At 49.2% G+C, this 19,995-nt stretch overlaps 2 protein-coding genes across 5 annotated transcripts in view; one reads left to right on the forward strand and one right to left on the reverse strand.

Moving 5' to 3' along the window:
• TMPRSS3 (transmembrane serine protease 3) overlaps positions 1 to 16,464 on the reverse strand; it is a 32,514-nt gene extending 16,050 nt beyond the window's left edge. For 2 of the 4 annotated variants that reach the window (XR_014263429.1, XM_082461125.1), the window contains exons 1-10: positions 16,282 to 16,464; positions 14,762 to 14,900; positions 9,763 to 9,873; positions 8,785 to 8,901; positions 8,266 to 8,389; positions 5,392 to 5,517; positions 4,084 to 4,127; positions 3,431 to 3,596; positions 2,511 to 2,680; positions 586 to 681 (exon numbers count right to left, since the gene is read on the reverse strand). Coding sequence is in view for 3 of the 4 variants with exons in the window: in XM_082461125.1 (XP_082317251.1) it covers positions 586 to 681; positions 2,511 to 2,680; positions 3,431 to 3,596; positions 4,084 to 4,127; positions 5,392 to 5,517; positions 8,266 to 8,389; positions 8,785 to 8,901; positions 9,763 to 9,873; positions 14,762 to 14,900; positions 16,282 to 16,299 (1,111 nt within the window). In the remaining variant the exon portion in view is untranslated. Of the gene's footprint in view, positions 1 to 585; positions 682 to 2,510; positions 2,681 to 3,430; positions 3,597 to 4,083; positions 4,128 to 5,391; positions 5,518 to 8,265; positions 8,390 to 8,784; positions 8,902 to 9,762; positions 9,874 to 14,761; positions 14,901 to 15,348; positions 15,433 to 15,510; positions 16,210 to 16,281 lie in introns of those variants that run through there. The other 2 variants (XM_082461127.1, XM_082461126.1) reach the window with 2 other exon arrangements.
• A 15-nt stretch (positions 16,465 to 16,479) lies between these two features.
• UBASH3A (ubiquitin associated and SH3 domain containing A) overlaps positions 16,480 to 19,995 on the forward strand; it is a 57,164-nt gene continuing 53,648 nt past the window's right edge. Inside the window, exons 1-2 of the mRNA XM_082461123.1 lie at positions 16,480 to 16,553; positions 17,630 to 18,853. The gene's annotated coding sequence lies outside the window, so the exon portion shown is untranslated. The remainder of the gene's footprint in view (positions 16,554 to 17,629; positions 18,854 to 19,995) is intronic.

Here is a 19,995-nt window from a genome sequence, read left to right on the forward strand (position 1 = left end):
GGGTCCTTCAAAGGGTCAGAGAAGGAGATGTGATGATAGAAGAAGCAGAGGTCAGAGGGGAGAGAGATTGGAAGATGCTGTGCTGCTGGCTTGAAGGCGGAGGTGAGGGCAGAAGCACGAGATGCAGGGGCCCTGGAGGCTGGAACACGTGGGAACGGGTCCTCCCCCAGAGCCTCCGGGAGGATGGCAGCCTTCCTGACACACTGATTTATGACCTCCGACCCCCGTAACTGTAGGGTAATACACGTGCGCTGCTTTAAGCCACTAAATTTGGGGTCATTTGTTACAGCAGCGACAAGAAACTAACACATCTGCGGTGGGTCAGCCTCGCCCCCCACCCGAACGGATCGACACCCTCTAACTTCAGCTGCTTGTAAACTGTGACCTTCATGTCTTACCGGCTCACCACAGGGCACACCCGCCTCCCATTCCTCTCATGTCTCAGTGGCCGGCTGGGGGTCTGCGCTACACCCCCCGACCGGGACACGTGGGCGGGGACATTGCACTGGGACCCTGGGGAGCAGGCCCACAGCCCTCTCGGTTCTAGGCACCCTGGACTCAGAATCTTGATTTCAGAACACTGACCTCCATCCTCTGTGGCCCCCCAGCCTGACGTCCAGCACATTTTCCCATCAGGAAAGTGCTCTTCGGAGTTGGGCAGACAGACTGGCTGGATCATGTCTGTTTGGAGAGGAAACAAGAGCTTTCAAGCCCGTGGCAGCTGTGGTCTGAGAAAACCGTCTTCTCAGTGCCTACCGCTCCGGCAGCTCAAGCCGGCTCCCAGAGAAAGGCCAGGTCCCTGGTCGTTTGGAAGCTATTTGCTCAGAGCAGGGACCCCTCGCCCACCAGAGCCCTGAAACTTTAAAACAACCCTAGACCGTGGCAACATGAGGGAGTCTAGACCAGGGGTCAGCATATTTTCTATAAAAGGCCAAATAGTTTATATTTTAGGCTTGGCAGGCCACGTGGTCTCTGTTTCAACCCTCACCTCTGCCACAGTAGCATGAAAGCAGCCACGGGCAGTGGTGAACAAATGGGCCAGGCCGTGGGCCAATAAAACTTTATTTACAAAAGTAGGCAAAGGGTCCGATTCAGCCTATGGGCCACAGTCTGCCCGCTCTTGTTCTAGACCATGGGCACGCTGCTTCATGGACCAACACCGCGTGAATGTTCCCACCCCTCCTGACACATCTGGAGGCGACGAGCCTGCCTGCCCACGTGGGCTGTGTCACGTAAGCCCTCCGCCGAAGACTGTCACGGGGCCTTCACGTGACTACATTCTGAGACATGCTAAGTTTTTGGGGTAGGACAATAATGGAAAGGTAGAGAAGGGATAAAGGCACTCATTTTAATTTTTGTCAAAGTGCAGGTGTTAGCACCTCCTTTTTTATAACCAAGGGTCATTAATCATAATTAACAAACAAACACCACCTTTACAATTTCTCTTTGTTTCTCTAGTAATATTTGTTTCCAGGTGTGATGTGTAGAGAATTCTATGTGCTGTGTGATAAACACCCTGTTGATTCTGCCAGGTCCAACCTGCTGCTGGTCCTGAGCCAGGATTCTGCTCCAACAAGGGGCCTTGTTTATTACACTCTGCTGCTCTCTGAGCTGCTCTAATCCTTGGGAAGCAGAAAGGGGCTTTTACTTATTTAGCAGTAGGCTCATATGCTTTGTTGCATCTGCAACATCTTGGAAAGTTCTGTCCTGTGTGGCTTTTCTGGTGTTTTTGAAACCTCCGGGAGTCAGGACTTGACATTTCTGTGGAGAAACAGAGCCTCTGAACTCAGCAGCTGGCTGGGAGAGAACGTTTCTGAGTATTTCCAGGAGCTGGAGATTCCCAGTGTCTTCTAACTTGTAAAGAAAGGGCTGCAGGGAAGATCCCGCCACAACCAGATGGCTGGCCTGGGAGGCCCTCTCTTTCTCAGCCAAGGTAGAGACACCAGGCAGGTAGGTGGGGACCTCACCACAATAAGCACGAAACAAGAAAAAGCTCTTTGTTCCCATGGGCCTGAGACCCCCTTCTACCACCCACAGGCACCAGGTGGTCTGGCCTGGGGAAGTCCCTTTAATCTCCAGGTGGCACCAGCAGAAAGAAAGTAGCACAAGTGAGGGCCCCAGTGGCCCCAGCCAAACCAAGTTGACCAAAGTAGAACCACAAAGGCTCTGAAATCAAATAATCATCAGAACCACAGCCCACAAAAGCAGGCCAGGACCTGCATAGTGAACCTGAACAGGGTGACCGTCTGCTAAAATTGAAGATGTATGTCTCCTAACACGATGGCCCAAATGTCCAGAATGTGATTGAAAATTTCTTATCATACCAAGAACCAGGAAAATCACAACTTTAATGCAAAGAGACGGTCAACTGAGGCCAACATGGAAATTAATCACATATTGGAATTATCTGGCAGAGATTGTAAGGCAGCCTTCATCAACATGCTTCAACAAGCAATTCAAATTCTCTTGAAACAAAGGATAGCAACAAAATGACAGAGACCCAGACGTACCGTTGAAAGTGACAGGCCTGGCCAGCTTCATGAGGGCGATGTCATTGCCCAACCTCTTTGGCTTGTATTTGCTGTGGTAGATGATTTTTTCCACCAGATGGGAAGGGGCTGGACTGTCCAGCAGGGAAACGAGGCCCACCTGGATGGTCCATGACTTGGGGAGGTAGAGACTAAAATGAGAAAGCCCCAAGCACGTTAACCCACAGACCCCTCAGGTGTCCCGAGAGCCAGTGCCAAGGAGATGCCAGCAGACGTCCCCCCCCACCAAGCCCTGCAGAAGCACAGACCACGCTATGCATTTCCTAGACAGGCCTTGCTCTTTGCACCTCTGGGCATTTGAGAAGTGAGCTGAACTTTGCTCCCTGTGAGGGTCCATCAGGGTCTGTTCTCCACCAGAAACCAAAATAGAAGGAGGTGGAAATAACGGGGACAATTGCCACTGTGTTTGGAAGTATTTTCTGTGGTTTTCTTCCACGCCACACCCCTTGAGAGAGACTCAAGGGGGGGTGGCTCTGGGGAGACCCCTGCCTATCCTGCACCATCCCTCTCCCTCCCGGCCACAGCATGGTCCACTGTGATGAGCTACGGGGAGGCCTAGGGCCTTTACATTGCTGGGTTCCCTCCTGCGAGAGCTTCCTTTCTCTTCTTTCTCTCTTTTCTGTAAGAGCTGCAGGCCAGAGGTCCTTAAAATGAGCCCGGGGTCACCAGTGTCACCCAGCTGATGGAGCTGGATCCACAGTGAAGAAGGAAGGTGTCCCGCCACGTGGACATTACTTTGTGACCATCCGGTCTGTTTTCCTGCTTTCTGGACCTGCCCTGCTGTAGACCACCCAAATTAGCCCTGTCCCAACATGGCCCGCACTGAGATGGGGGTCTGCAGAAGATGAGGACCCCCCCGCAAGGAGGTCAGGAGAACTCACTCATAAACACAGTGGGCAGCAGTGACGACCCACACGGGGGTGATGACGGACCCTCCGCACAAGTGGTAGCCCTGGAACTGCAGGCTGGCCTGCCAGGGCCACTGCGCCAGCAAGGACACGTTGCCACCCACGATGCGTGGGCTGGAGCCCGTCCTCAGACCGCAGACTGCAGAGGGAGAGGGAGGGTCAGGGGCGGGAGCTTTGGTGGGAGCACAGGGTGAGGGATGGGGGGGCAGGTCACCTGCGGCATGGGACAAGCAGGGTGCTGTAGGGGTGCAGTGGGAAAAGCCCGTCAGGACACAGAGCCAGGTATGGCAACCCCTTGCCTGGGTGCCTGCCCAGGCTGGGGGCAGGCCCTAAGCAGCCCGGGCACACTTTTCTGGCAGGAGGGGCGGGGAAGAGAAGGTGACAGAGAGTCAGGCTATTGGAGCCACCACGGAAGGACAGGACACCGTGCGTCGTGGTCCTGTCTGCTGCTGAGAAGTTGCCCAGGGCTCTCTTCACCCACCTGGCAGATGGGGGTCACAGAGTTCCCACCTGGCCCCTGGGAGGAAGGGGCTGCCAGCAGAGCGGTCCGAGGAGCGGGGAGGGGGGACAGGAGCCTGCGAGCCAGGGCTTCCTTCCGATTCTCTCTGCGCTTCTGTAACTCTCACCTGAGCACTTCAAGGTAACCACGTGACCCGAGGCGCATCCCTCCCTAAAGTGGAAAAAGAGTGCGCTTAATGATAAATACCCGAGGCCTGTGAACTGAACACTTTTTTTTTTTTAACTTAAATCTTGGGGTAAAAGAAAAATAAACTTTACTCCCCTGCTCTTGAATACAGATTACAATTTTAGTCTATAAAGAAAAAACACCACCAGAGCGAGGTCACACAAGTCATTATAAAACACGTGACTACAGTGAGGTATGGTGTGTGTGAGCAGGTGTTGAGTATTTCTAGGCTTTGTATAGCTAATGGTAAGAGATGCATAATGAGCTATATTATATAAATATACACTGGTGTCATTTGCATGCCAGTTTTACCCCGATGTTCTTCACCGGCCCCTGCTGGACACAGTGTCCATCGGATGGCGTGGCAGGCTCTCCTGCCACAAAGTCCTTGCAGCCTGGGACACACGCATGTCCAAGAAGACTTCTCCCCCACCTCCAGAGCTGAGATGTGATTGCCCGGGAAATGACACACACCCTCCCCTGCGTGGGTGGGTGTTCATGTACAATCCACCCTGGGATCCCTTTGTAACTTTCCTGCCTTTAGAGCCCCAGTCCTGTCACATGATCATGCAAGAAAAAGCTGGTGTCACCAGACTGAGGTTTGAGGGGCCGTCCCTGCAGATTGCATGTGGGTGCAGGAGCGATCGTCAGTTACACAATAAGCAGACAGGCAGTTGTTTCCTGGAGCAGAGAGAAGCACTCCTGTTGGGGTTTGGTCCAAGCAGTCAGGAAGAGCATATGGAACGTGGGTTCAGAAAGCCTGACGTACCTCCGTGCCCCAGACAGGTGACCCCTGTCAGCTTCAGGTACCTGACTGTCACTTAAGGATACCTCGTTTTACCTTCCTTATGACTTCTTCGGGGAAACATGTAATACAAATGGTGAACATTAAAGTACTTTGTAAGTAAAGAAGGATACGTTTCTTTCTTAATTTCTTTCCTTCTAATACTTTTTCTCCTCCCTCCCTCCCTTCCTTTCCCCAAACACATCAGCAGCGCCCACTGTGTGCACCGTGCAATGCTGCATTTACGACACACGCATCACGGGACCCCTTTACCGTCCTTCCTCCCTCTCTCTGTTGGGCTGTATTTGCCTGGTTCGGGATTAAGTTCTTGTACCCCAGCCTGGTGCGTCCACCCATCTAACCAAAGTGGCCAAACCCGCACCTTGCCCTTGGAGAACACAACCTCATGCGCAAGTCCGGCGGATGACTGGACATAAGTGGACGCAGCACCACCTGGCCGCTTACCTCACGTACACCGAGTGGTGTAAAGCGGTCACTTTGTCATCTGGCAAGAGGTGATTGATGGAAACGAAGTCCTCTCGGAACTGCTCCTCGAGTGAATCCACTCTGAGCGTGTCCGAACTCACATAGCTGCAAACACAATGGAAACGCAGACCCGATGTGTGGAATTCACTCTGCAGCAAATCTACCTGGGCTCAAGTCACAATGATACAGGTATCATACTGGGAGGGGAGTCATTTTAAGCCCCCAAACCATCAATGGCTTCCTTCTGCCAACTTAGCAAGGTATTCCAGACCTGGAATAGTCTGGGGCGGCCCTCTCCCCACAGCCCATCCACCCACCGCGGGCTCCAGCCACATGAGAGGGAGAACCACTTCCTGACGTAGCTGGGTCGACACTCCTTGATGCATTCAGCTGAACTGAACTTTGCTTGGCCTGAAGCAAGTCTCAGAGGGAACAGAACACAGAATTGGGTGGAGTGTTTTCAGGTGAGCACCAAAGTGGGGGTGCTGAGCGCCCCAGGTACGATAGGCTGGGGGTGGGGGGGATGAAGGACTTTCCCAGGCTGCCCAGAGCTGGCAGGGCTCCTTTTACAGAGACATGAGCACCTAGATGGAGAGATTCGGGGGCACCAGGACAAGCCAGTGTTTAAAGGGTCAGGAGACAGGTCTGGAGAATGATGGAAAAGAGGGCATAATATTTTTCAAATCAGGCATTCAAAGAGTTATGAGATGGGAGGTCGTGGAATGAACAAAAGACAGAGTCGCTGGCTTGCTTCACTGGCGAACTCACCAGCTTATCAAGCGTGATTTCATCAGGTGATTGTAAACGCTGGGGGGGCGGCGCGGGCAGTCTACGTGGTATACAAAGTCCAGCCAGGTTTGAGTTTTGAGAAAAATGTAATCCAGGCAGCAGCAATGACCCTCCCAGCCTCCCCAGGTATTGCTCAACCTACTGATACGTCAGGCACCAGATGAAAGAGCCAGCTGATACCGAGACGGAGATCCTGATACAGGTGGGCTGGGCTAGCAGTGGGGCGGTGGGGGTGACGCAAAGGGATCCCGAAGGCTGCACCTGGAGCCCCATAAGTTGTCAAAGCCTCAGTGGTAACAGCAACCAGGACCACAGACTCTTCTTCTAGGGCGTCCCTGTGGTCCAGGCTGGCTTCGAAGCCCCAAGATCACTTGAACCTCACAGCGACCCTTTAAAGCTGGTGCTATTATTCGCCTTATTTTTGAGGCCTCAGTCATGTGACGGGGCTGCACGTGTGCTGGGATTTGGACCCAGGCAATCTGAGTTGCCAGTCTATCTTTTTTTCTTTATCACAGACCTCTGACACAGGATGCTGCAGAGCAGAGGGGATCAAAGGAGGGCTTTCAAGAGACAAATAGGAAGAATAAACGAGAAAGGATACAGAAGTAAACATTAGAACTGAAGAAACAGGGAAGAACAGAGCAAGTTTAGAGGGAAGAAAATGGACAATGTTGAGGGGACAGACTGGAAAATTGCATCCTCCAGACTTGCCCTGAGACGGAGCAAGGAAGGACCGTCTCAGCAGACGGCTGGGGTGCAGCGATGCCTGAGTACTGCTGGGAAGGGTTGGGGGAGGAGAGAGGGGCCGCTGGGTCCTTCTGCAGGACAGAGGGGAGGCCAAGGATTCAGGGGGGGGAGGTGGTCCAGGAGGGAGAAGCAGGGGAGGCAGACGGGAAGAAGAAGGGACGCCCCCTAGTGAGTCCAAGGAACTACCTCCTATGGAGGAGAAATGCCCAAGGGAAGCTTTCAGCTGTGAGCCGTGGTGGTGGGGTTTGCGTGTGGGTCTGTGTAATTGGTGTGTGTGTGATGTGATGTGTGTGCATGGTGTGTGGTGTGTCTGTGGTGTGTGTGTGCTTGTGGTGTGTGATGTGGTCTGTGTGTGTGTGGTGTGTAAACTTCCTCCTTGCCTATGAGGAGTCAAGTCTACATAGTTCCTGAAGGCAATTGTGTGGGTGCTTTTGCTGTTGTCGTTGGGCTTGAAGTGCAGCTGATTTCTGAATCCAGGTTGTCACGGGTGAGAAGGAGGCAGATCTCAGGGATACAGGCTGGAGGGTGGGTTTCACTGGCTTTGGAGAAAAGAGTTGAGAATTTGATGTATCAGATTTGCGAGTCAGGGCTCCCTGGGCTCAGAGCGTGGAGGTTTTAACGCCCGTTTCCTTGGGCGCAAACAGGGATGCCCACTTCCTGAGGAGAGTGTGGGTACTCAGAGCTTGCTGGTTTTGAACGCCAAGAATCCGGAACAAAGAGGAGCAGGAGTGCAGTCCTGGGCACCCAAGGAAGATGGCAGCTGCCAGGGGCCCGAAGGAAGGGGCCGCGTCAGGGCCAAAATGTGTTGCCCCAGTGCAAAAAGTCACATAGGCAACACAGAACGCTGAAACGTGGAGATTCCACTGCAATAGTTCTTTCTTCCACCTGTTTCTTTCTTCCACCTGTTGCTAATCCACTGTTTTGAATAACTGGACATTCACTAAATTGCTGACTTTTCGAACTTGGCTCTCTGGGGCTCCTTGGGAAGTGGGACCAAGCTGGGTGGTGTCGGGAAGCCACCCAAAAGCTGTGGCCTGAGGAACTGGGGGCTCAGTCCTCAGCTCTGAAGCTCTTTATTGAATATTTGCATCTAGGGTCCTGGCCTGAGACACCCCCAAACACGCTAGGTCCCATGTGACCTTGAGCAAGTCACTTAGCATGTTGGGACTTTGGTTTGCACACCTGTGATGTCAGGCATCGCGGGGTTGCCATGGGGATGTCGAGGTGCCTTGTGCGTGCCCAGCTAAACGGCAGCTGTCTGCCCTCGTCGTGATCACTGCTCATGTCCTGCCCACTGCTGGGCACTCTTTGAATTACCTTGGAAACCCCAGCTGGGCACAGGCAACGGTAGCGTGGTGACTCTTCCAGTCCTCAGAGCACACGGTCCTCCAGGTGGCAGCCGTGAACACCTGGAGTGCGGCGTTCTGACCACTCACGCGGACTGGCCAATGCACAGGAAGACAGGTCGTTAGTGGCCTGAGGGACCCTGAGACCCGGCAGAGTTTCTCTGCAGCCAGCCTAGACCCTCCTGTGCTGAGTCTGACCTGCCCCGGGTCAGTGCCCCACCCACGCAGGGCGGCCACAGTTCTTATCGTCTGGACCCCTGAGCTCTCTTGGAGTTCTCTTCTGCTTGCTTACGGAGTCTCCCCAACCCAATTTTAGCTCCATGTAAGGGCCCTCCCTTAATACCCAGCCCAGGGTCTCCTGGGGTGAATGCCAGTTGGATCCCATGACTTAACAAAGGCATAGCCTTGGACCCATTTCTCAGATGGGGAAGGTCAGGGTCGGGTTGTACTGACATCCTCCTGCTTCTGCAGTGAAAAGGCATGACCTTACCACATCGGTACTCATCTTCCCCGTCTTTGCAGTCTGACACTCCGTCGCATCGAGCCGTCAGCTCAATACACTTAAAAGACGAGCGACACCTGTACTTCCCGGAGCAGTCAAAGTGGACTGAGGAAAGGAGGGAGGGGGTCGAGGAAGGGCTGCTTCAGTGCGCAGCACTGACAACCGTACACCTGCCACGCAGCCTTGAGCTTGCCCAAGCGTCATGAAAGCTGCGTTGAAACGGCACCACTGCCAGCAGCCTGTTTCCCTCAGCCCAGTTTCTGTTCCAGATTCCAGTGGGTGGGGCAGCTGCACCCCTCCGTGTCTCCCTAAGTGACCTCAAGCCACAACTCAAGATGAATTTAGACTCCGGTGGCTCAAGGTCCAGAGAGAAAGTGCATGGCTGTGGCCGACTGGCTAAGCCGGCTGAGCAAGGAGCCCTGAGTGAGGACCCCTGGCCCCCAATCTACCTCCTGTCTTCTCTGACCCTGGGCGAGAAGTGAGGGAACTGTGGACCCCAAAGCCGAGCACGTGGAGAGTTAAACTGATCTGAGATCCGCCTATTTGAAGAGTAAATGCGAAATTGTTCCCTATCAGAGACCATTCAAATGACTCTCTTTCTCAAAAGCCACTTGCACCTTATTTGAAACCCAGCTTGGCCTGGCATGAATGGCCTCCTTGTCTCCTCCACCAGCTCCCACCCCGTCCTGCCTGTGGGTTCAGTTTCATCAGCTGCCTTTGGCCAGTTTTAACTGGGCAGGCTCCTTGGTGACAAAACCTCCAGCACAGCCAAAGGCCCCCGCTGGGGCCCAGGTCGGCTTCACAATCCTGCAGGCAAATAAAGCTCAAATCAGCAAACCCAGAGGTTGTTTGCCTTAGTAATTAGGGCCGTGTGGCGGGCCCAGGTTGGTGTGAGGGGGGAGCCCGTGAAAGTCTAAACGCCTGAACGGGTATTTGAGAACCTACTAAATAATGGACCGTACTCACTGCCCAGACCAATGGCCAGCGCTAATATCAATGCAATTATCCCGATGACAATGATGGGAAAGAACTTCAGTGGCAGCAGAGACAGGATCTGGGCAGCTACCGCGTCGGCATCTAGAAACCAAAAAGCGGGGAGAGCAAAAGGCCACGGAACAGCGAATCTGAATGAAATAAGACAAAACTTAGCTATTCATCCCCCCTGCCCTCAGTGCAGAGAATGTTCCAGCTCAAAGAGAGTTGACTTAGAGAAATGGCTGCCTACCCGGGGGCACATTCTCTAAAAGTTGAGCCCCAAGCTCCCCAACACCAGCCCAGCTCCATCCGCCCTCGGTTAGGGGATGGTGTGATGGGTTGAATTGTGTCCCCCAAGAGACATGTTTATGTTCAAACCCTCAGAACTCAAAATATCATCTTATTTGGAAATAGAGTCTTTACAGAGGTGATCAAGTTAAATCAAGGTCATTAATGTGGGCCTTAATCTAAAATGACTGGTGTCCTTATAAAAAGGGGAAATTCAGACACAGAGACGGACACACACAGAGGGAAGATGATGTGAAGAGACATGGGCAGAAGACCATGTGAAGATGAAGGCAGAGATTGGGGTGATTCATCTATAAGCCAAGGAACCCATGATTATCAGCAAACCCCAACATCTAAGATGAGGCAAGGAAGGATTCCGCTGCAGGTGTCAGAGGGAGCAAGTCCTTGCCATCACCTTAGTCTCAGACTTTCAGTCTCCAGAGACAATAGATTTCTGCTGTTTTAGGCCACTGAGTTTGTGATGTTTTGGTGGCCCTAGGAAACTAATACGGAGGGGAGGTAGAACCCCAACTCCCAAGGATGTTTTCCTACAGAGGAAGGCAACATGTAAAACCCAAACAGGGTGCTTTCAGGAGAGAGAGAGCTGGGATCTCTGAGAGGGCCACCAGATGATGTTCAGGTCATTCTCCACCAGTCCTGGGCATAGACACCGAAGGCCTTTATTACAGACCATCTCTTGGAGGATGCTGGCAGAGCAAACAGCCTTAGAAGACAGAGATAGTGTCTTTCTCCAGAGCAAGGGACAGGTTATTATTTACTGTCTGGCTTAATAAATACCACCTCTTCCTTTAGGACAAAGCTTGTGCGGGTCTGTTTGAAGCCCATTATAAAAGATGTGGATTCCCTCAGCTCAGGGTTCCTCAGCTGGGATGCAGACCCGCTGTGTGTACAGCGTGCACCTGGGCTGCTCCACATTGCTGCCGAGGGACTTGGCAGGCGAGCGTGACCTACTCCAATAGGATGCTCGTGTCACCTGTGCTGTGTGTACACGTGTCTGACGGGAGGGCTGTGTCTTCTGCCAGCATCCGTGGGACTGGGGCAGGCTGACTTGTTAGCTTGCAAGTAGGGTAAAGCCCCAGACCCTTCCCAGTTCTTGCCTATAGAACGAGGCTGATTTGGTAGAAAAGAAGACGTGAAGAGCTTAAGATACCCAAAAGTGCAAGCCTCTCTGGACAACAGGAGGATTTCCACTGGCAAGGTTAACTCTCAGGAGAACAGGCCATTTCATGCAAATTATCTCATCAGTCCTGAAAATACATCTATGCTGAAGTTGTCCTCCATTATAATTAGGAAGGTTAGAATGTAGGAAGGGGAGGAAGCTTTCCAGGCCTCACATGACGACACAGGACGGAGACTGCCTTGGCCTCTCTTCTCCTGCTCTTGGAGATGTTGGGCCGAGAGTCTCCCATGGAAGAGCCAAAAAGAGCCTCCCTGTCTGTCTTTGGAAACCCACAACTTCATCCTCTGGCTATAAAGACTGCGATTATAAAATGGTCAGTTCCCTTCCCGGTTGCCCAAAACAGAAGTGAATTGGAAAACAAAAATGGAAAAAAAGAAAGTGATGAAATGGGAGGAAAAGGAGAAAAGAGTAAAGAAGGAAAAAGCAGGAGCAGAAAGGGAAGAATGGGGGGATAGGAGATTCACATCAGACTCTGTGCCGTGAGTGTGGAGCGGGGCGGAGGGACCATCCGCACGGTCCTTGTTTAGCCTTGGATGGAGGAGCGGGCGACTTGTTCCAGGCTGCGCTCTCAACACCTAGAACAGCACTGGCCATTCCACAGTCCTCAGTAAATTTTATTAGATTGAAGGAATGGATGGATGGATGGATCGATGGATGGTTTCGGGATAATGAACGTGGTTTTATCTCAAGGCCAGAGACCAGTTCCTTTCAGGATGACCAATTTAGAGTCAGCAAAGCGGACCCCTCCCCTCCACCTCCCCCGCCTCCGGAAGCCTGCCCCAATCAGTCACTCTCCCTACTGAGATGCCGGCTCTCCAGTCACACTTTAAAACTCAGCAGGAACCCCAGAATGACTTCTCATCATTCTAGCTGTTCTGTATCCTAAGAGTGAGATTTAGGAAGTGAGCCCCAGTTGTAGATCCAAAGATTGTCCTTCAGTTAGCACCTTTGTATCAGCTCACATTTGCCACTTTACGGCTCCTCGGCCGCGTGCCCTGTGGTCCCACCGTGGACCCCCTCCTCCTTGCCCTGTCTTTGAGGGCTTGCTTGGAATAAAAAGCAAAAGGTATAGCATCTCTTCAAAGAAGGAATGCAAATGATAAACAAGCACACACACAAAAAGCCTTCAACCCCTCCGGAAACGAAAAAAACACCACAAATTAGACATAATTACATATCACCTTTGCAATGTGTTATTATTACTACTACTACTACTATTCCCACTGCAGTCCAAAGTGAAAGGAAATGGATCTCCACTTAACAGTCAATAAGAGTATAAATTGTGTAAACTTTTTGACAGTCAAATTGGATATATGTACCAAAAAGCTAAAAAATGGATAGAATTTTTGACCTATTAATTCCACTTCTAGGAATTTATCCCAAAAAGTCATCATAGATGTACACAAATCTCTATGTAAAGGACACTTAAAGGAGTGACCTTGATAATATCGATGCACGGACATATAGAAACAGCCTAAGGGAGCAACAAAAGGGAGGTGGTGAAATAACAAATGGTATAGAAATATCTAAAATGATAGAGGAGAAGGGTCGACAACGTTCTTCTGTGAAGGACCCGATAGTAAATGTTTTAAACTTTATGGGCCGTAAGTGGTCCCTGTCACAACTTCTCAACTCTGCAGCTATGGCCTGAAAGCAGCCAGACAAAATGTGAATAAATGGGTATGTCTGTGTTCCAATAAAACTTTATTTATAAAAACAGACAGTGGGCCAGATTTGGCCCAGGGGCCATAGTTTGCCAACCCTTAAAGGCTATTTAATTATCTAATGTCATGGAAAGATGAACATGATATTTTTAAGTTAAAAAAAAAAAAGCTTCAAAATCATACAAATAGTACAGGCAGACCTCATTTTATCACGCTTTGCTGATATTGCAGTTTTCGTAAATTGAAGGTTTGTAGCAACACTGTGTAGTCAGATAAAGGCTAGCATTTTTTAGCAATGAAGTTAATTGTTTAACTAAGTTAAAACTTAATTTTTTAATTAGGGTATGTACATTGTTTTGGGGCATAAGGCTATTGCACACTGAATAGACTATGCTGTTGAATAAACTTGACTTTTACATGTATGGGGAAACTAAAAAATTAGTGTGACTCATTTTATTGCAATATTTGCTTATTGCAGTGGTCTGGAACCAAAACCAAAATATCTCTGGGATCTACCTTCATATTTCACTTCCAAAGAGAAATACAGATATGTTGATAGGAAAAAGGCAAGAAATAAATCATAAAGTGCTAATAGGTTTATCTCTGAGTAAGAGTAAAATTGTGGGTCATCTTAAAAAAACTTTGATTAACTGTATTTTCTAAATTTCTATCATAAACAATGCATTGGTTTATTTAAAAAGAAAAGTTTAAAAAAGTTTTTATTCCTTCCCATGACTAGGAATTAATGATGACGAAATGATCAAAAATTAGCAGAAAAGAATATGTATAGTGCTATTCGTGTTATGATTTATATTATAAAATATTAGAAATAATTATACGTCAAATGATGACAAAAATGGCTATGTAAATTACACACCTACCTGACCCTATAAAAAAGGGCATTTAAAAAACGAAAAAGCACATGGAAAAACGCCTGTCTGCATCTGCACTGCCTGTGAGTGTATACTTATGGGCAAGGACACGGAGAGAATAAAGAAGATGTAAAAACTAGCTAAGTTTGGGTGGTTAGGTAACTGCAGGGTGTTTTTTCTTTCATTTCCACTGATGCTAATTTTTGAAAAGCGTTTGTAAATTGTGTATCTTTTCCCTTACTTGAAACCTCTTCTCCCACCTCCCATAGGTCCATATCAGTTTTCCAGGTGGTTTAAAAGGAATCGTTAGTGCGGCCCCCATGCCGTGCTTTCTGGAACCCTAGCCAGGGGCCCCAGATGTCCCTCTGCCCAGCCCCTGGGTTCAGTCTTCCTGACTGCAGCCGGGACCAGGGAGCCACAGCTTCCTGTGACAAGTCCTGATAGGGTCTTTGCCAAAAAGATCCTATCCAGGCATGAAGGAGTCCGCCATTTCTCCAAGCATTTATGACCCATTTCCAAAACCAGCTTTCCTTCCTTTAGTTGCTAGGAGCAACTCAGTCACCTGCTGTTGAATTTTAATCTAGGCATCTGATACCGTTAGGGCAACCAGCTTATTTTAAGTTTTCTGGAGGGGCTGGGGACCACTGATTGTCAGGAATTCCTGGAGGGCTCAGAGATTTCCTGGCCAGGATCTGACCCCTAACACCCAGGGGCAGCTGGAGCCTCGATTTCTGAAAACCTCCATCCAGAGAATTCCAGCACCTATCTCCAGGGAGTTGGCAAGAGGCTGAACAAAGTGACGGACCCCTAACGCCCCTTCTCTCCAGGATTCTGCAAACACGAGGAAGCGGCCTGTGGGTGTGAGGGCTCCTGGGGAGACATTTCTCCAGGGGAACACTCAGCCACATCGATCATCTCTATGGGGGAGGGGAGGTGGGGCAGAAATGATACCTGGTGCCACCTACCTGGTGCAACAGGACTTATTTTCAAATCGTCAAGGCCGAAAAGCGACCTGAAGGAGAAGGGGGCTTCGGCAGCAGGTGGGTCATTTTCCCCCATGGTGACTATTTCAGGACCTCGGAGACCAGGCTCCACCTCCACCTCCTTCGCGGGAAAGAATAGAGAGCGTTTGCTTCCCTATGTATAGTTTTAGCACCAAACGAATCTTTGTCGTGTGAAATCTTTGAAATCTGACAATCCACATAAAGAGCATTCAGTGCCAATAAATCAAAACTGTTTGTCCAGGGAGAATGCATTTTTTTTTTTCTGAGCCACAGCAGATAACAGAGAAACATCTAGAGTGAGCGAAACTACGAATGTAATTCTGCCAAACGTATGACTTTCCCATTATTTGTTCAACCAATCTTCAAATCAATTGAATAGCATGTCTCTAGAGATACGCCCTTTTACCATTTAGAAGTTAGTTACCATTATTTTTCAGAAGATAAATTACTTTCAAACACTTTCCTTCTCTCTTTTGTCCCACTTAAACTTGACCCTTTGCCTGTGCAGGTGATACACCTCCCATACTATAAGAAGTCTGGATACTCACATAATGTCCGTGCCCCCAAAATGCAGATAGCACCAAGGAAGGGACGCTCACCCACAGTATTTGGAGCTTCCCGTAAACACAACCTTTTCCTGGCTCGCACAGGCTTGACCTAATTAAGGATGAAAGTATCCTCGCCCTCTGGGCGCCCAGTGCCCCCCTTACCTCGCAAAGGGAGGAGTGGCTGGGGACCTGCGGGCTCACCCAAAAGCTACACGGGGGATCTGTTTCCTCCAAGAGAATTCCACCTATCGCGATGCCGGACAGGTCAGAAGCCTTATGGAAGTCATTTCCAGTAACTCAAAAGAGGGGCAGAGGGAGCAAGGCAACAGTCCAAACGTTCCCAACTAAATTCCAGCTCACTCTCCGAGGAATCAGGCATAAGCACCCCAGGAAGCTGCTTCTGCAAAGTGCTAAAACCTGGACATTCCAACAGTCAAGTAAACATGGGTACTTAGATCACCCATTGTTAGTTTCTCTCCATTTACTTGTGGTGTTTGAAATTCAAAAGGGAACTATTAAGCCACTTAAAACAATCTCTGTCTTCCTGCTGTTTCACGTGGTCACGGGAAAATCTAAGCAAGAGGTATGCGCTAAAAACGTTTATTTCATTTCCATTGCAAGAGTAGCTTTGAAGGATAGCTTAGGAAACTAATAATTCACATTCAGCATTTTTTACCTTGATTCTTGCTCCTAACTGCTGCTTACTATCAGCCTGTGGCAAATTCCACAGCCTAGCTTTAGAACAAGAATAAGAATCAACAGCAAAATGCTTTCTGAAACAGGGAACCTAGGTAAGGGAATCCCTTCCCAGCAGGTCATGGTTGGGAGGTTTCACATCCAGAAATGTTGAGAAGTCATCTTTTAGAAGCGGCTTCTCTCCCCTCCACCACCCCGTCCCCCCCCCCACCCCACCCCCCCGCCCACTTCACTCACCATTTCTGGAGCCGCCATCGTTAAAAGCAGAAACAATTTCCTTTCTCATTATAAAAGCAAGTGTGATGGTAAGCAGGCTGCCAACAGGATAGTCCAACCGGGAAATATTTCCACTGAGGCACTCAGCCTTGTCGACTCAATCATCGCGCAAATGGCTTGATCACGGGCCTCTGGGTAACCCTACCTGGCAGTGACTATCAAGTAGCCACTGGTGGTTGACTGCAGAGACCAGAGAGGGGAAAATGTGGCTCGCCTTTAATTAGTTAAGTAAGGTAAGCAAACCTTTTCAGAAACTTCTCATAAGAGAGGCTTTGGGACACAGGCACTCCTTTTATTTAAAAGAACAGGCAGGTCCTGCCTGGTGCTGAGCAAGCTCACCCAGCAGGGCAGGGAAACGCTTTGGTGGGGCTTTCTAGCCCCCCGTGTGCCTGAGCTCAGGTTTAGACTTGCAGCGCTCTGCAGACAAAAGACAGGGGACCCGCAGCCAGCACTCTACAGAGACACCCTGCCCGTGCCACTCTGCAGAGTCCTCTGCGTCCCAAGAGGCTTCTGCATACAATACGGCTTAAAGATGTGTTATCAGGGAAAGCACAGAGCCCTGCTGCTGTGGGCAGGGGACTAGGGGCCCCTTTGGAAGGCCAGGGTGAATGTGAGCTAGGTGAGAATCATGCATTCATTGATTCAGCAAATATTGATGGGCCATCTGCCATGAGCCAACCATCTAGACTCAGAGCAGGTGGCAGAGGGGACAAAGCGCTCACCTGTGGCCTCAGGTGATGACAAACACTAGGAAGAGATGAGGCTGGGAGAGGTTTAGATCATGATGGGACAGTGTGGTGGAGGAAGGCCTCCAGGAAGGAAGTGATGTTTTAGTAGAGCCCTCGATGATGTGATAAAGTGGGTCTTGTGAGCTTGATACTAACCAGGATTCTTGGCCTCCTTAACCAATAGAAATTGATAAGAGGCCAGACAAGAAATTCAGGCAAGGCTGTACTGGGGCTCCTGCAGCCGAGGAAGGAGCAAAAGCAAGTAACAGGTCCCCCTGATCGCTCCCCAAGGGGAGTTGAGCTGGTTCCTGATATGGGGTGAGGGTAGGGGTGTGTCCAGGGGTCAGGCCAGAGGGGTGACTTAGGTGGTCTGCCCACCCCTTTGGTGGTGTCGAGTGCAGGGGGCATGCACAGTGCCCTGCTTTTGCTCCCGGCTCTTCAGAAGTGGCAGTTGGGGTTTGTTTTTTTTTTTTTTGGTCTTTTTGTATTTTTTGAATCTTCTTGTCCAGAATTTGCCCTAACTGTGCATGCACGAAGTTATTTTTAGTCCTTTATAGTTTCTTTGCATTTTGTTTCTCTAGGAGACGTTTGTCCAGGTGCAAGCACTGCAGCAAAGGGTCCCAGGCCCCAGCCTGTCTCCAGCTAAGAGGGGAGCTTGCTCCAAGCATGGGACCATCAGTGCCAAAGGCCCAGTGGAGAGGATGAGTTAGGAGTGTTGGAGAAACTCAGGAAAGCCTATGTGCCTGGAGAGGCCAATGGGCAGAGCTTGGAGAGCCCGGGCTCCTGGAAGGACTCTGGTTTGGCATCCACCTGAGGGAAGGGGCGGAGGAGCTGATGTGGTAGATCCCCGGGTGTGGTGGGGATCTACCTGTGTGCACCAAGTATAGGGGCAGGTTTGTGTGTACAGAGAACCAGGAGGAGGCTACTGAAACCCTGGGCCTCCACGACTGCGACCAGGGTGCTGGTGGTGCAGGTGGAGATCAAGGGCAGGGTTTGGGATTGATTTTGAAGGTCGTATTGGTGGGATTTGCCAATGGCAACAGTAGCCAAAGAGCTATATTCAGCCAATCGTGATTTACTTCAGTCTTGTTTTCCCACCTCCGAGCACCTGCCCACATATCTCTCAGTGTCTTTTGCATTTAACACCAGGTGTCCCTCAAGCCCATGCATCCCTTCTTTACATCTGTCCTAACTACCCTCCCCAGTCCCTGAAGGAGTATTTGCTCTCAAAGGCAGCGACAGGAAACTTAGAACTTAGTTCTTTCTTTGCTTTTACCTGAGTGTCATAGCTGGCGCTCCCAAGTGTGGTACAGCTCTCGAAGGACAGAGTCTAGAATGTACTCTTTGGGTGTCCAGCACAATGGTGAGTGTATGATGGGCCTCCGTGTATACGAGCTGATTGTAAACCTAGGTGGATGGACAATACCGAGTAGACATGCAGAAAACCAAAAGCAACCACGAGGTCATATTACCATGTGTCCACATGTCGGCATGTGTGTCAGATGAAGTCAAAGATTGAGCCAATTCACCAGGGGGTATTAGGGAAAGAACCCATGAGGGTAGCTGGACTTCTACCACCATCAAGTAGCTTTTCAGAAAGGTTACCTACAATTCAATTCCACCAAACTCAAAATAAAATGTTAAGGAGACAGAAATCAGCATACGTAGGGCTGGCATCTGATATTCACCAAGCTAATGTCTTCAGAGGTCTCGGTTTGAAGGTCTGAGAAGGGGCATCCTCCCCTGAGGACTCCTCTAGAAGCTGTGAAGCCTTAGTGACCATCTTCACACAGCTTGAGTTACAGGTGTGGTCTGTTTCCACCTTGATTCCTTTAGCGAGTGAAGGGAGGCTTTGGGGGTCAGCCACAGTAGAAATCGTTGATCAGGAAGCTTTAGTCTTTTCACTGTTGGCCTTTGAAGATAACTTTTCAGTCTAAGAGAAAGGAATTAAGCTAGATAGGGCACTTCCTGGTTTACACAGATAAGATATTTAAAAAAAAAAAAAAAAGAAATTTACATTTTAATGTGTTATAAGCACCATTGTTCAAAAAGTGGTTTACTATTAGAAGAGAAAAGTATGTTTGAGGAGAGGCTCTATTGCAGACCCCAGATCTACTTGTTTCCCTTTGGGTAACAAGCTTTGCCTATTTTCAGACATTCAAATTTAAGATCTATAATTCATTTGATTTTGAAATTATTTCATCTTTTGAAATTCTCAAAGGAAAAAGATATTACTTTAAAATATAATTTTTACTTTTCACATTTAAAGGTGAAATATTGAAACTTTTTCCTCTGAGGTGGACAAAAATATAAGGAGATGCACTATATAGGTATATGTCATATGTATTCAATATTTGGTGTCCAAACCAGTGCAATAAAACTGAAAAAAGAAGGAGGAGGAGGAAAAAGAAAGGAAAAAAAAAAAGGAAAAAAGAAAAAAGACAAAAGAAAAAGAAAGGAATAAAGGAAGGAAGGGAAGAAGGAGGGAAGGAAGGAAGGAAGGGAGAATTTTTAAAAGAAAAGAATATGTACTGGTTAAAAAAAAAAGAAATAAAGCTAGTATTATTCATGGGCAAAATTATTTCTGCACAAAGAATATCTTTAAAATTCTAAAGATAAACTTTTAGAATTAATAAGTAAGTCAAGTAAGACTTGTGGATATAAGTTGAGTGTAAAATAATGTGAAATCAACAGTATTTTGATTTACCAGCAACAGAGAGTAGGAACATGAAATTTTTAAAAGATATACTTTACAGTGCATCAATAATAATCAAATATCTAAGAATAATAAAACCAATATTGTAAAACCTTGTGAAAATTAAGAGGGAAACCTCACTAAAATGGAATTGGAGGGCTTCCCTGGTGGCGCAGTGGTTGAGAATCTGCCTGCTAATGCAGGGGACACGGGTTCGAGCCCTGGTCTGGGAAGATCTCACATGCCGCAGAG

Source organism: Balaenoptera physalus (genome assembly GCF_965194825.1).
Source record: "Balaenoptera physalus genome assembly, chromosome: 4".
Lineage (NCBI taxonomy): Eukaryota > Metazoa > Chordata > Mammalia > Artiodactyla > Balaenopteridae > Balaenoptera > Balaenoptera physalus.